At 45.4% G+C, this 15,367-nt stretch overlaps 1 protein-coding gene across 1 annotated transcript in view; it reads left to right on the top strand.

Moving 5' to 3' along the window:
- Positions 1-15,367, top strand: part of SETD3 (SET domain containing 3, actin N3(tau)-histidine methyltransferase) — a 108,232-nt gene that overhangs the window by 73,556 nt on the left and 19,309 nt on the right. The window contains exon 7 of the mRNA XM_082275230.1: positions 5,071-5,185. Within this exon, the coding sequence (XP_082131356.1) occupies positions 5,071-5,185 (115 nt within the window). The remainder of the gene's footprint in view (positions 1-5,070; positions 5,186-15,367) is intronic.

The raw sequence follows: 15,367 nt of genomic DNA, 5'->3' as shown, positions 1-15,367 counted from the left end.
ATGCTCCATGCAGCCAATGCTAGAAGCCTGTTAGAGATCAGTGACAGGAGCACCTGTTACAGTCTGCCTTCAGGGCACTGCATCCATCCCTGTATCTATATAAATATTACCATGTGTAGGGAAATCCATAAAGCTGCTGCATCTGTCAGCCTGTCATTGAATTTTAACACTGCTGCTGCACTGAACATCTGTCACTCTCAGGCGCAAACACACACGCATCAGACTGCCGGCCTCTGCACCTAATGTGAATGTGTCCTAATTGTACTCCTTGAAAGTAAACCTTGTCATAAGAGAAATAAGGGTTCTTTGACCTTCTTTGGAAAATGTCAGTTTCCTGGCTGTTACTCTGACCCAATGTAACACTAAATATTTTTGTGCTGTGTCTTTAAATATTCAATTCAATTGTGCAAATACCACAGTTGTGTGAACATGGCAAAATCATAACCATTGCACTGCTTATAATAAAGCTCCTATTCAATACAAATTATCATGAATAGTGCAAATATACCAATAAATAATCCCTGTAAAGTTCTTACAAGTGTCCTTAAATAAAGTTTATTCCATGGATGTGCAAACACCAACATAATATGTGCAAATTGCCTGAAACAAAACTCCTTACCAAGCAGACCTATTCCTCTGTGACTTATGTGACTTCTCCACCACACATAAACACCAGCCTCTTACCCGAGTAATAGACCCCGGGTTATAGGAAGTCAAATGGCACTTGTTCAATAAAGGCTTGTACACTGTGCATTCCTACTTGGACCAAACATAGGGAACCACAGGCCTCACAAGCAAAGATGTGTAATGGGTTGGCAAAACATGAATACTAAAAGCCACATGTAAAGCCACATAAACCGCTTTATTGGTTTTAGAAAGGTACCAGCCGCGGGCCCTGGAGCGTGATGATGTCAGATTTAGCCCCACCCCAACGTGTTTCTTTGTAGGAAGAAGTTCCCAAGGGGAGCAGCTGACTATGCTGACGGAACACTCCTATATAGACACTGCCACCAAGGGAAGCCCTTTTTACACATGGAACTTCAATTTGAAGAATGTTAATTCATTATATCATCCACGACAGTCCAAAACCATTAAAACTCACAAAAGTTCAAAGCTTAATATTAAATGCATAAATTAATAAAAATCCTATTTCTCTTTCGTTCATTGACGGACACAGCTCCTTATCTTGTTGACCATTGGGTTATATTGCTCCCTACAGGAGTATGACACTAGGCAGGAAAAAGTTTGACTACGCCTATGGGGCAGTCCCAGGGGGTGTACTCCCACTCTCAGCTATAGGCACTCTTGTTTTTTTTTTCTGCCTAGTCAGGAGTAAGGACCTAGCTCCTTGCTGGTATCTCTGGTCTTGGCAATTTTTTCCTTTTGAATGGAACTTTTTCCTATCTTTTGTTCCTGCAAGTGAAGCTTTAAAAACGGAGGATGCGACTGATACTGCTTCGGAGGCGCCGGTCCCTTTTGGCACCCACAGGCCCTCCAAAGCGGCGAGAGTGTTCCCTTTTTCCGCTTACTTTGACGACATTGTCACAAAACAGTGTGTTTGTCCAAAACGTACTCTTGTGGTCCCTAAGCGTTTTTGCTTTGCGGTATCCTTATGAGGGTTCCCTGCTTAAAAAGTGGAGGTTCCACCTGTAGTGGACTCGCCGGTTTTGAGGTTAAATAAAGCTACCTTAATTCCGGTTGAGGAGCCACCGGCCTTTAAAGATCTGGCTGTTAGGAGGGCAGAGGCTGTGGCCCGCCATATGTTCACTGTAGCTAGTTCGGCACTTAGGCCGGTATTTACTATTGCCCTGGTGTCTCAAATTCTGACTGGGTGGGCTAAACGTTTACGCCAGGACCTGGAGGGGAAACAACTTCCCCCTGCTTTTTGAGGAGCTGGCGGATCAGTTGGTCCAGAGGCTAACTGATTATCTATGATGCCTCTTTGGATGCGGCTCCTTTGATTCTAGACCCTTTGATTCTAGTCTGTATCAGCAGAGGTTCTTTGACGTATTATCTGGCTGAAATGCTGGTCTGCGGACCAGACTTCTAAGAAGGCCTCATCTGATCTCCCCCTTGTAGGGGATTGTCTGTTTGGAGCTTCCTTGGATGACATCATTAGGGGGGCTCACAAGGGGGAAGAGTATTCTTCTTCCGCAGGATACCAAGGGCAAGGAGCCACGTCGTAGACGTGGGCCATTTTTTCTCCGCTCATAAGAGGCTTTTTGTCCCTCAGGGTCTCAAGACAAGGGATCAAAACCCTTCAGGACCTTCACCGGAGGTTCCAAGAGGACCTGGTCTGGCAAGCCATGAGCGGGCTCTTCCAGACCTGCGGACAAGGCTTCCTCTGTATGAAGGGGCACTCTCACCCGTATCTGCGGTGGGGGGATGTCTTCGCTGGTTTCTGGATCCATGGACCTCCCTGGTACTGGACAAGTGGGTCCACAAAGTAATTTAGTCCGACTACAAGATCGAGTTTCGGTCTTATCCTCCGGAAAGGTTCTTCCCTTCCAACCTGCACTTGTCCCCAGATCGCTTACGGGGTTTCTTTGTGCCAGTGCAAGACTTGTTACTTCAAGAGATGATTGTTTCGAACGTTTTCAGGGGTTTTTACTCAAACCTCTTTACAGTTCCCAGGAAGGAAGGCAAGGTACGTCCAATTTTGAAAGGCGCTAAACTGTTTTGTATGGTTACAGACGTTCCGAATGGAGTCCATTCGCACAGTGGTGGCATCCCTACATCAGGGGTATTTTCTTGCTTCTATTGACCTAAAGGCCGCCTACTTTCACATTCTAATATGTGCTGGTCACCAGCCCTTCCTCCGCTTTGCAGTGGGCGAGGAGCATTATCAGTTTGTGGCGTTACCCTTTGGTCTTGTCTCCGCCCCTCTGGTCCTCACAAAAGTGTTGGCCCCGGTGCTAGCATTGTGGGGCCTAGCTAGGATTGCGGTACTGGGGTACCAAGATGATCTTCTGCGAGCAAAACCTCCTACTGCTCTGATAGACAACTTGGAGATTACTCTGTGGGAGTTCGTTTGGATTCTGAACCTTCAGAAGTCTGCTCTGGTTCCATCCACAAAGCTGGACTATCTGGGTCTGACTCTGGACTCTGCCTCAGCCAGTGTTTCTTCCTCTGGAAACATTCCAGACATTGCAGGAGGCAATTCAGCTTCTGTTGTCCAGCAAATGGTCATCCCTCTGAGCTTGCATGTGGGGGTTGGGCCTGATGTTGTCTACCTTCGAGGTGGTTCCGTTTTCACAGTTGAGTTCCTATAGCTGAGAGTGGAAGTATACCCCCTGGGACTGCCCCATAGGCGTAGTCAAGCTTTTTCCTGCCTAGTGTCCTACTCCTGTAGGGGGCAGTATATAACCCAATAGTCAAGAAGATAAGGAGCTGTGTCCGTCCATGAACATCAGAGAAATAGATTTTTTAGTCAAAAATCCAATTTTTTTCATCGAATACCGTGTAATGCCATCTGGTGGTAAAACAAATCTTTACAGCCTATAAGTAGTTCCATAATAAAAAGCCGCTTCTATTTACATATCAATTCACAATAAATACCATACATAAAAATACCATTTCAAAATCCTATTAAAATATGAATAAAATAATATAAAACATTTTAAATCCGCTATTGATAAATCAATTTAAGTCCCACCTCTATGTTTAGACCATATGGGATATATGACTGTAACTCAAGAAAACCCATTTGGTTTCCAGTTTAGAAACCTCACACACCATATTACTCCTCCCCCATTGTAAAACAAATCTACCTATGCCGAAATTAGAGGGATCTTTAACATGGCAACTGGCATAATGCCTAGACAATCTATGTCCACGAAACCTTTTATTTTTTTTTTTTCATTTATATGTTTAATGTATTCTCATCTGCAGTGCCCGCGTGGTCCTCCCCATATACTGTGTAAACCACATTGGCACTGCAGGAAATACACTACATGTCTGGTGGAACATAAAATGCTTTATAGTGAAGTTCTTATCAGTAACCCTAGATTTAAGTTCCCTTGTTTTTATAATGTTCTGTCTAATACCTTTACATACTTGACATCTACAACAAGGGAAAAAAAAAATTTGAAATCACCAAACGTGCTCATCTGTTTCGCACGTTCAACTACATTGGGGGTTAGGTAATTCCTAAGGCTAGGGGTCTTCTTTAAAAATCAAAATAGGTTTATCAGATTTTTTTTTTTTTTTTTTCCCCAGAATTTTATAATTTTTCAAAATGTCCCAGTGTTTTTCTAACAATTTTCTCACCGTATACTGTCAATTAGAATTTAAAGTTGTACAGACGGTCCAGCCATGTTTATTATCCCCAGACTCAGATTTTATAACTGTTTATAACAAACTATGCCAATCCTAATCTTCCTCATTATATCCTTTAAAAACCTATTCTTAATCATATCAGCTTATTCTTTTGAAATTATTATCTGTACAATTTCATCTTGGACGTGCAAATTGTCCTTTAGGTATTCCCTACCTAAAACCAGTATATTTTGACCCAATGGCTTAATCCTTGACCTGAAGCAGGTATAGAGAATGGGAAAGTCAGGTGTTCTTATCTGCAGACTTGTTTTGGTTCGGTGGTTCAAACTTTAGAAGCCAAAGGGTTAGCTTTACAGCCTGGCAGCTACCGGTAGCATTTTCAGGAGGAGGTCTGGCAGCCTCCATGCCTTTTTCCTGTCTCCAGAGGAAAAACATTAGCGATTTTTTCAGAGGGAAATCTGGCTGACCAATAAACTGCTGAAGTCTGATTTGGTTGGCCAAAGAGGATGGGGGGGTCACTGCAAATACTGTGATAGACTGTGTCCATGTGTTGACTGCCAAGAAACTAAAGGGTGGAGTTGGGAATCACTGACTTGCAGCCTGACTCTTTGCTAGAGAAGGTTAATGCACCAAGGTAATGGCAGAAATAGGGTTTTATTGGGCGGAGAAGTCTACAAAATGTACGAATCTATTTCTATAATTATCACATTGCAGTGGAGTGTATCTCTATTATGAGTTTGATTTCTTACTTCACAAGCATACATTTATCAACCTGTGTTTTCCTGGGTGCAGATGGGCTGTATCCTCCGTCATGACGCGTCAGAATCAAATCCCTACAGAGGATGGTTCACGGGTGACTCTGGCATTGATTCCTCTCTGGGACATGTGTAACCACACCAATGGCCTGGTAAGTGATGCTTTCTGCTCTGTGTTAGTAAGAGCTAATAGAAATATGTATATCGTATAATAGGGCATACATCTGCTAATTATATACATACTCTGCTTTCAGAAAATACATAGGCGGAGAGTTTAATTAGAGAATAAGTCCATAAAGTATGTGAAAATGTATTTATTACGGGGCTATTACTTAGCTGCCAATTAATACCTGCCACTTTCATGAATGGGGGTATATGTGATCTCCTGTTCAGGCCTGAGCATCTAATCACCAGTCAGGTGACTTTGTCAACCCTGTGTAAGCTCCGATACCATCTGAAAGAGCTTATCCAGGGTTAGGACCGCAGAGCAGCACAGTCGTTTGCATAAAATAAGTATATGTGGGGGTAGGGAGCCTTAAGGATGTCTCTATTGGCCCCCAAGATAGCAAGATAAGTTATTTTTAGGCTAGAAACGAAAGAGTTGAAGTGGAGCATGTCAAGACAAAGACTATACAGCCTATGTACAAGGCCGACAGGGCATGGATACGAAATGACTTTGGCTGCTGTTGAAATGACCTTTCTCTTTCGTTCATTAACGGACACAGCTCCTTATCTTCTTAACCAATGGGTTATATTGCCCCCTACAGGAGTAGGACACTAGGCAGAAAAAAAAGTCTGGCTACGCCTATGGGCAGTCCCAGGGGGTATACTCCCTCTCTCTGCTATAGGTACTCAGCTTTTTTCTGCCTCGTCAGGAGTAAGGACCCAGTTCTTGCTGGGATCTCTGGCCCTGGCAATTTTTTTCTTTTTAGATATACATTTTTCTTCTGTGTTTTTTCCTGTGAGATCTAAAATCAACTGCCAGACATGGCGACAGGCTGGATAATCTAGATCCAGTGGTCACCCCAGTCTGGCCAGCGCGCGCGAAGACCTCCGCTCTGCGCTAGGTCGGCCGCGACATAGCCCCACCGGACAGGGGCGGGGCTGGCCTGCGAGTTAAAAGCCTCGTGAGGTCGCATACAACCAGATCTGGGCCCCAGTCACAGCGTTTCTCCTGGCCGACAGCCCCCCCCCCCCATTTCTATGGAGGGGAGGTTCTGTTTGGAGCCGTGCCTGTCTGGTTCCTGGTATGGTGAGTAGCTGTCCCCGCTCTCTCCTGTAGGGTTTTGGGGTGGACGTAGTTCCCCCTCCCGTCATGCACCCCCCTTCATCTGTCCCCCCCCATCCTTCCCCTCCACTTATGCCGGGGCTGTGTTGGTGGTCTGCTACACCTCCTGGGGTGGGGGCAGGGCGCTATGCTCGCGATCAGGCAAGGTGGTGCGCCAACGGCGATCGGATGTGCGGGGGGGTTGTACCTGGTGGGGACTCTTGCTAGGGCCCCCTGTCCTGCCTTGGCCTGTCCTTGAGGCCTAGGGATCCCTCCTGGGTCCCTGAAAGCCTCGTGGTGCAGCCATTTTCTTGTAGCCTATGTGCTCAATGCAGGGTGGCCATGTTTGTTTAGTCCGACGGCCATTTTGCGGTCGTTTGCCATTGAAAATAGCAGCGGCCATGACAGTGGAGCCCCGTGGGCAGCGATTTCGGTGGTGGGAGCCCCTCCTCATCTCCTGGTGCTGATCTTTTCACATCCTGATCACCGTGCGTTGAGTGCAGATTGTCCTGGTGGCTGTAGGTGCCTGTTTCTGCTGGGTGGTGAATCTGGTGGGGTCCTCTCCCTCTTTCCTGAGGATCGCTTGGTGCTTTGTGCCTGGCGACCTGGTGGTGCTGCCAACGCGGTGGGGGTTGTCCCTTTGCAGTGTTTTTCACTTTGTGGGGTCCCCTTGGTGACTTATGAAGTTTTTGGAGCACATCTCCCCACCTGATCCCCTGGTCCCAACCATCCATCGTTACACGGTAGGCGGTCTTGGAGTACTTTGTGTCCCTGGTGGAGGTGACTTTCAGGCGACAGGCTAGCAAAAAACTGCGCACGAAAAGGCGCTGGTGTAAGCACTGATTGTATCTGTGCGTGAGACCTGAAAGATGGAGGAGGCAGCTGCGACAGAGGTGCAGGTTCACTTTTTCATTCACAAGCCATCCAAAATGGCAAAGGTGTTTCCCTTCCCTTACCTATTTTGACAGAATTTTTGCTAAAGAGTGAGGCTGATCAAAGCATCCCAGTGGGATCCCTAAGCGATTTGCTAGGCGATACCCCTGTGAGGAGTCCCTTATTAAGAAGTGGACTGTTCCACTGGTGGTGGACCCTCCGGTTTCCAGATTGAACAAGGCAACCATGATTCTGGTTAAAGAGTCCCTGGCCTTTAAGGATCAGGTTGACAGGAAGGCGGAGGCTGTGGCCAGCAATATGTATACTCTGGCTGGTTCGGCTCTAAGGCCGGTATTCACCATTGCCCTGGTGTTGCAAACTCTGACTGAGTGGGCTAAGCTTTTACACCGTGACCTGGAAGGAGAACAGCTCCCCCGCCTTTGCTGAGCTGGCGGACCAGCTGGTCCAGGGGCTGCAATTTATCTGTGATGCCTCTTTGGATGCGGCTCCCCTGGTTGCTCGGCTCTCTGTTTCGGCTGTGGTCCTTTGGTGTGTCTTTTGGTTCAAATGCTGGTCTGCGGACCAGACATCTAAAAAGGCCTTGCCTGCTCTCCCCTTTCAAGGAGATCGCCTGTTTGGGGCTACCCTGGATGACACCATTAAGGGTCTCACAGGGGGGGGGGGGAGAGTACCTTTCTTCCGCAGGCTACTAAGGAAAGGGACCCTCGTCCTAGACGTAGACCCTCCTTTTTTTTTTTCATCCCCCGGGGGTCAACTGATAAGGGCTCGAGCCTTTCAGGGCCTCCTCTGAAGGATCCAAACGAACCTGGTCTGGCAAGTCGAGAGGGGGCTTGTCCAGACCCGCGGACAAGGTATCTTCAGCATGAAGGTGCGCCCTCGCCTCTGCTCCTCGGGTCGTCCCAAAAGTGTTAGCCTCGTTGCTGGCGTTATTACGCCAATGGGGGGATCGTGGTACTGGGCTACTTCGACGACCTCCTTATACGAGCGGAGTGTCCTACTGCCCTGGTTGAAAACCTGGAAATCACCATATGAACTCTGAGGGATTTTGGCTGGATTCTGAATTTTCAGAAGTCTGCTCTGGTTCCATCCACAAACAAACTATCTGGGTCTGACTCTGGACTCGGCCGTAGCCAGAGTGCTCCTTCCTTTGGACAAACTCCAGAAATTACAGGCTACAATTCCTCTCCTGCTGCCAAGCAGGTGGTCATCCCTCTGGATTTGCATGTGGGAGCTGGGTCTAATGGTCTCTACCTTCAAGGCGGTTCTGTTTGCATAGTTCCATACGAGGTCCCTGCAGGGAGACTCTGGCCAAATGGGGCACGACTCTGCAGTCTCTGGACTATCCAATCCGGCTGACCCGGGGAACGAAAGAGTCCCTGATATGGTGGCTTTGTTCTCGGCGCTTCGGCTGGGCAAATCCTTCCTCCCCTTGTATTGGACAGTGGTCACCATGGATGCATCCTCGGCAAAAAGTCTGATCAGGGGATCTGGACACTGAAAGAGTCCAGACTACCGATCATTGTCTTGGAGCTCTGAGCGATTAGACTGTGCCTGGAACATTGGACGGATCGTCTTCAGGGATGTCCAGTGGGTATTCAATTGGACAGTGCCACGGCCATGGCTTATTTCAATCACCAGGGGGGTACAAGAAGTGTCCCCGGCGGTTTTGGAGGTAGCCGGCATTCTAAGGTGAGCAAAACGGTTCGTTCCAGCCCTCTCTGCCGTACACATTCCCAGGGTGGAAAACTAGCAGGTGGATTACCTCAGTCAGCAGGCTTTGGACCAAGGAGAGTGGTCTTTTCATCCGGAGGTTTTTCATCAGTTGTGTTTTCGGTGGGGCATCCCCGAGGTGGATCTGTTGGCGTCTTGGCTCAACAGAAAGGATGTAGAGGCTTGTGGCTCGGTCACGGGATCCTCTGGCGGAGACCACAGACTCGTTGGTGGCCCTGTGGGGTCAGTATCCGATTTACGCCTTCCCTCCTCTCCAGCTTCTGCCCAGACTTCTACTCAGGGTTGAGGCAGAAGGGATTGCGGTTATTCTTAGCTGCTCCGCACTTGCCTCGCCGGGCTTGGTATGCCGATCTGGTCCGCCTGGTCACCAGTGTTCCTTGGAAGCTTCCTCTCAGGGAGGATCTGCTGTCCCAAGAGCCAATCTTCCATCCTGATTTGCGGTTGCTGGCTTTGACAGCTTGGCTATTGAACGCCAGATGCAGATGGATAGAGGTTTTTTCTGAGTCGGTTATGGTTATTCCAATGCTGTTAAAAGCTAGGAAATCTACTAGGAAGTTTTACCACTGTACGTGGAAGACGTACATTGCCTGGTGTGAGTCTCTTTGGGTTCATCCTCGCTGTTTTTCTGTGGCTCGGATCTTGACCTTCCTTCAACGGGGGGTTGAGCAGAAACTAGCCTTACCTAGTACTATCAAGGGTCAGGTGTCATCCTTAGCAGTCTTCTTTCAACGGTCCTTGGCCACATACTCTCTGGTTCTTTTCTCCAGGGAGTTGGGCACTTGACCCCTCCAGTGCGGTCTCTGTTGCCACCTTGGGACCTCAATTTGGTGCTCTGTCTTCCAGAAGCCCCCCTTTAAGAATCTTCGGGAGATTCTCCTGCTTGCGCTGTCCCAGAAGGTGCCCTTTTTGGGGGCTATCACCTCTGCTTGCAGGGTGTCAAGATTGACGGCGTTCTCCTCAATCTTGTCATTCACCTACATGGTGGCTCAGAGATGAGGTGGTTTTTCGCCTCTGTCCGTAGTTCCTTCGTCAGGTTGTCTCTGATTTTCATTTGAATGAAGACATTGTGTTGCCTTCCCTGTGTCCCCAGGCCAAAACATCCGAAGGAAATTGCTTTGCATGCCTTGGATGTGGTCCGGGCAATTGGGGTGTACCTGGTGCAGCTACGGAGTCTTTTAGGAAGTCAGACTCACTATTTGTGCTCACAGATGGGCCTTCGGAAAGGTTTGTCTGCTTTCTCTGCGACCATTTCCAGATGGATCAGACAGGCGGTGGTTCATGTCTGTTCCATCCAGGGTCAGGTTCCTCCTTTCCCTGTCAAGGCGCATTCTACTCGGGCGCTCAGTGCCTCCTGGGCCTTCCGTAATCAGGCGTCAGTGATGCAGGTTTGCAAGGCGGCCTCCTGGTCGTCGGTGCACACTTTCACTTTTCAAGTTCTATAAAGTGGATGTGTTGGCATCTGCGAATGCTTCCTTTGGCCGCAAGGTTTTTGCAGGATGCTGTTTAGAGGACCTGGTCCTCTTTTAAGGGGTGTATTATTTATTTTATTTATTTTTTTTGTAGGTGAGCTCCAGTTGTTTTGGTTGAGCTTCTGTTTACCTGTTTGGCTATAGTTCGCCTTGGGAGTTTCTTTTTCGCTGTTCCCACCCCTCATGTTTAACACTGCTTTGGGACGTCCCAGTGGTTAGGAAGATCAGGATCTGTGTCTGTCAATGAACGAAAGAGAAAATGGGATTTTTGACTTATTGTAAAATCCATTTCTCTGATGTTCATTGACAGACACAGCAACCCACCCCTCTGTGGAGTTGTAATTCTTCTGACACTGCTTGTAACAAAACTGAGTACCTATAGCAGAGAGAGGGAGTATACCCCCTGGGACTGCCCACAGGCGTAGGCAGACTTTTTTTCTGCTTAGTGTCTTACTCCTGTAGGGGGCAGTATAACGCAATGGTTAAGAAGATCAAGAGCTGTGTCCGTCAATGAACATCGGAGAAATTTATTTTACGGTAAGTCAAAAAGTCAATTTTTCTTTTCAGACTGCAGCACTCTAAGTTTCTGTAAAATTCAATGCAATATAGCTACCTGGAGGCGTTCTGTACACAGATAATGTGTGGAATGCCCACCAAAAATGCCATTGCCTACTGTGTGTGATTGGCTCACTGATTTACCCAAAAATCTTCACTAATAAACGTCAGTTTTTGGGCATCCCCTGCAAATAGAACTTCATTTTTGGTGAGATGCTACCAAAGGGAAATTGTGTCTAAAGGGATGCAGACCCTGCAATTTTCCTCATTCAAACCCTGAATGTGCAGCAGCTGATTGATGATTGAAAATCACTCCCATTCACATTTACTTTGTACATAGACACAGACAAACAGATTTTTCTGCAGAATAATAAAAGGTAGGCAGTTTGGTAAAATCCTTGCAATGTACATTATTCGCCCACAGGGGAATGTTTTATTTTTTTATTTTCAACAAAAGTGGAGTTACTCTTTCAATGGCATTCTGGGTCCAATTAGAGGAAGTATGGAGCCCTCATCTAAGTTCAAGTAAAACTTGATTGATACAGGCAAGGGTTCCAGGTTTCCACCACAACAAAGTTCACATCATTCATCGATCATTCTCACATTCTAAATCCTAATGTTTGTTTCTAAGACACTTTTTGTGCAGATGTAAATTGGTGCTGGCCTTTGACCCACTGATGGATATGAAGTCTTAATTTTGTTAATGTCAATACAGCTGTACTAAAGGCAAAAAGACTGTGCACTTTGCAGTAAATGAGCAGAAGCTCTGATGATATCCATCATCCAATCATGCACAAGAAAAAATTAGGTATTTGTTTTTTACCTTGCACGTGCTTGGATATACTTTCCAAAGTGAAGCTTCACCTCATTTACTAAGCTCTGGAGCAACTGCATTTTGCACAGTGTATTTGCCATTAGTAAATCAACCCCTTTGTGTTAAATATTAATGGCACAAATCATGCTTGCTTTTTATATTTTTAGACATTTTTAGAATATTCAGTAAAACTAAGTGTAAAGAGCCAAGCTTATTAGCAACACATTATTCCACCAAGCAACCAATCAGAAGTAATTAACTGGCTGGACAAATACTGACACTGCCAAGAGAAATAGCATTGCCAAACTCCTTTAGAAGTTTCTAGTCCCATGGCTGTCATATTGATCCATCTGTTTCCCTACTTATTGATCCACTGACCCAGAGCAAGTGGCACTCGTGGAAGTCAGAATTCCTGATATGTTTAACTGTTTCTGGACTAGGACTGGCTAGGTAAAATGGAATTCCAGCCTAAACTTACCTACTCTTAAAAATGCTCCCTCTCCCCTCCTAAAACCTTTCTGACTATACCGGTTTAAAAAAAAAAAAAAAAAAAATTGTATACACTTTTTTTTTTTTTGTTTTTCATTTTTTAGCCCAATTTGGTCCAGTCACGTGATGCGGTTCCCTTGTATTAGTCAGCCAAGGCTGCAGAGGCGGTAGCACCGAGAAAACAGATTGGAGCTTATGGGTGACGCTCCTGGAATCTCTAGCCATTGTCGAGCGCTATCTCCTCTCCCCTGCAGCCGCTGCTGACTGACACAGGGGGCAGGACCAGAGCAGGCTGAGAATAGGGAGGTGTATATACATCTTTTTTTACACAGGTTAGTTAACATAGGTGTTAAGACTGGTGATGGGACATTGTTGAGGCTAGTTAGGTATAAGCTGGGATTCTACTTGAACTCGGAGGAATATCTTAACAACCAGGGAGGTGGAAACTTTCAGATGGATCAGTGCCTTTCAGCACTGAAACTTTGGCATTGTTGAATCTCCTTGTGGGATGTGTATTTTTGGTGCCCCAATTTTGACAGACAGGTTAGTGTTTGAGAAGTAGTGGGGGGATTGGGGGTTTTGGAAGTTTACATAAAGGATTGAGAGGTTGAGTGTTTTAATGGTTGTTGTGATGTCAAGTGTTAGGGTTCAGCTTAAGGGTTAAAGTAGTTCTAAAGGTATGAAAGCCTTCTGGGTGCAGCCCCCCCCCCTTATACTTACCTGAGCTTAACCTTGATCCAGTAATGTGCATGAAAGCAGTGGCTCTCCTGGATCTCTTTCTCCAGGTTGGCTCACACAGCAGCAAGAGCCATTGGCTCCTACTGCTGTCAATCACAGCCAGAGATCCAATGAGGAGAGAGTGGGGGGGCAAGGCCGAGCCACATTATGTGTGTGAATAGACAATGTCCATTCACAGGAGAGTGGCTTGAGTGCCACCACAGCAAGAGGCTTGCTATGGGGGCACTCGGCAGGGGAAGGAGCCAGGACCACTGGCGGAGGAACCAAAAGGAAGAGGATTAAGACTGTTCTGTGCAAAACCACTTCACAAAGCAAGTAAGTATAACAGGTTTGTTATATTTTTTTTTTTTTATATCACAACCTTTAGAATCACTTTAATTTTAAAGATTAGTTTGCCTATTAGGAAGAATGGGGGTTATGATTGCTAGGGGCAAAGGCTTATTTTAAGATTCAAATAAACCATTTTCAAGGGGGGAAAAAAATGCAAAGTAAAGCTGGGTACACACTGATGGAAAATCTTTGTGTACAGCTGTCTGTCCGATAGAAGCCAGTCTAATGAGCAGCTTTTGTTGATGAGACATGCTGGAAAACCAGCATCTGATCATTGTTTGCAGCCAATGGCGCTGATCAGTGTATTCTGCCTGGGGTGGTGGTAGTGGTGTTGGTGATGAGGGACAGCCCTCCCCCCCCCGTCACAATGCAATAGCACAGCGGGTGAGATCGCTGCAACACCATCGCTTGTGTTGGTTCCAAGAACTGTCAATTTTTTTGTGTACTGCACTTAAGCCTTTAAAGGTTGCTGTTCCTTTTTTTCATAATGCTGCTAGTCTGTCTGCCAATGAAGTCTCCTGTAAATTGCATGCAAATACTGACTTTCTTAACGACGGTATCTGCATAAGGCTAAAATAATAACTCAAATTAACTGTGCTAAATATATAATAAAAATCAGCAACTTACAAGTGAGATACACACTAAACGGACATATGTAAAGAAATGAAGTTGCGCTAACTGTGTGTGTATATATATATATATATATATGTATATATATATATATATATATATATATATATATATATATATATATATATGTATATGTATATATATATATATATATATATATATATATATATATATATATATATATATATATATGACAACATATATATTATGACATAAAATGGTGAAAATGAAAAAAAACAAGTGAAATAAAAATTCTCAATGAAAACACATCCATAAAAATCCAAAAGACGTGCTAGGTGAATGTCCAACCAATTAATTATCAGATTGGTTGAAGACGTGAAGAAGTGTAAATTCTACCACGAAAACTATATCCACCACCGCTCTATAGACCTGCTTACCAGAAAAAAAAGACCACACAGGTCAACAGCGCTCCGGGTGTGATTCAACACAAGCTGTAATGCCCTATGGCAAAAAACAAACCTCCCCTCTGTGGTTCTCCAGGTGGTAGGTAGCTTTATCAAAAGGTAATGATCCCCAAAAGAAACAACAGAAGATGCACCATAGTCTAACACCGTAATCATGATTTATTAAGAATGAAAAGGTTTGCACTTACAGAACAATGGGAATTCTTAAGCGTAAAAACATGCCGGCCAGCTGCATACACCTCGCCCGTCCTTCCGGGATCTTTCAAACGCAATGACGTCAGCAAGTCACGAACCCGACGCATTTCGTCACAGATGACGTCGTGCCCCATCTTAGCGATGTGTATGCAGCCGGCCGCCTTGTTTTTATGCTTATGAATTCACATTGTTCTGTAAGTGCAAACCTTTTCATTCTTAATAAATCATCATTACGGTTTTACGCTATGGTGCATATCTTTTGGGGATATTACCCTTTGATAAAGTTACCTACCACCTGGAGAACCATAGATGGCAGGTTTGTTTTTTCCCATAGGACGTTACAGCTTGTGTTGAATCACACCCGGAGCACTGTTGACCCGTGTTGTATTTTTTTCTGGTAAGCAGGTCAATAGAGCGGTGGTGGATATAGTTTTCTGTGGTGGAATTTACACTCCTTCACGTCTTCAACCTATTTGACAATTAACCACTTAAGCTCCGGAAGATTTTACCCCCATTCCGACCAGGGGGTATTTTGCGATTCGGCACTGCGTGAATTTAACGCACAATTGCGCGGTCGTGCGACGCTGTACCTAAACGAATTTGACGTCCTTTTTTTCCCACAAACAGAGCTTTCTTTTGGTGGTATTTGATCACCTGTGTGATTTTGTGATCACGCGCTATAAACAAAAAAAGAGCGTCAATTTTGCAAAAATAGCAATATTTTTCACATTTTTTTATATGAAATTCCCCCCAAAAAAAATGTAAAAATCAAAATTTTTAAAAATTTTCGGCCAATT

Source organism: Pelophylax lessonae (assembly GCF_965119305.1).
Source record: "Pelophylax lessonae genome assembly, chromosome: 13".
NCBI lineage: Eukaryota > Metazoa > Chordata > Amphibia > Anura > Ranidae > Pelophylax > Pelophylax lessonae.
The sequence above is the reverse complement of the archived record's forward strand: the minus strand, read 5'-3'. Positions and strand labels throughout refer to the sequence as shown.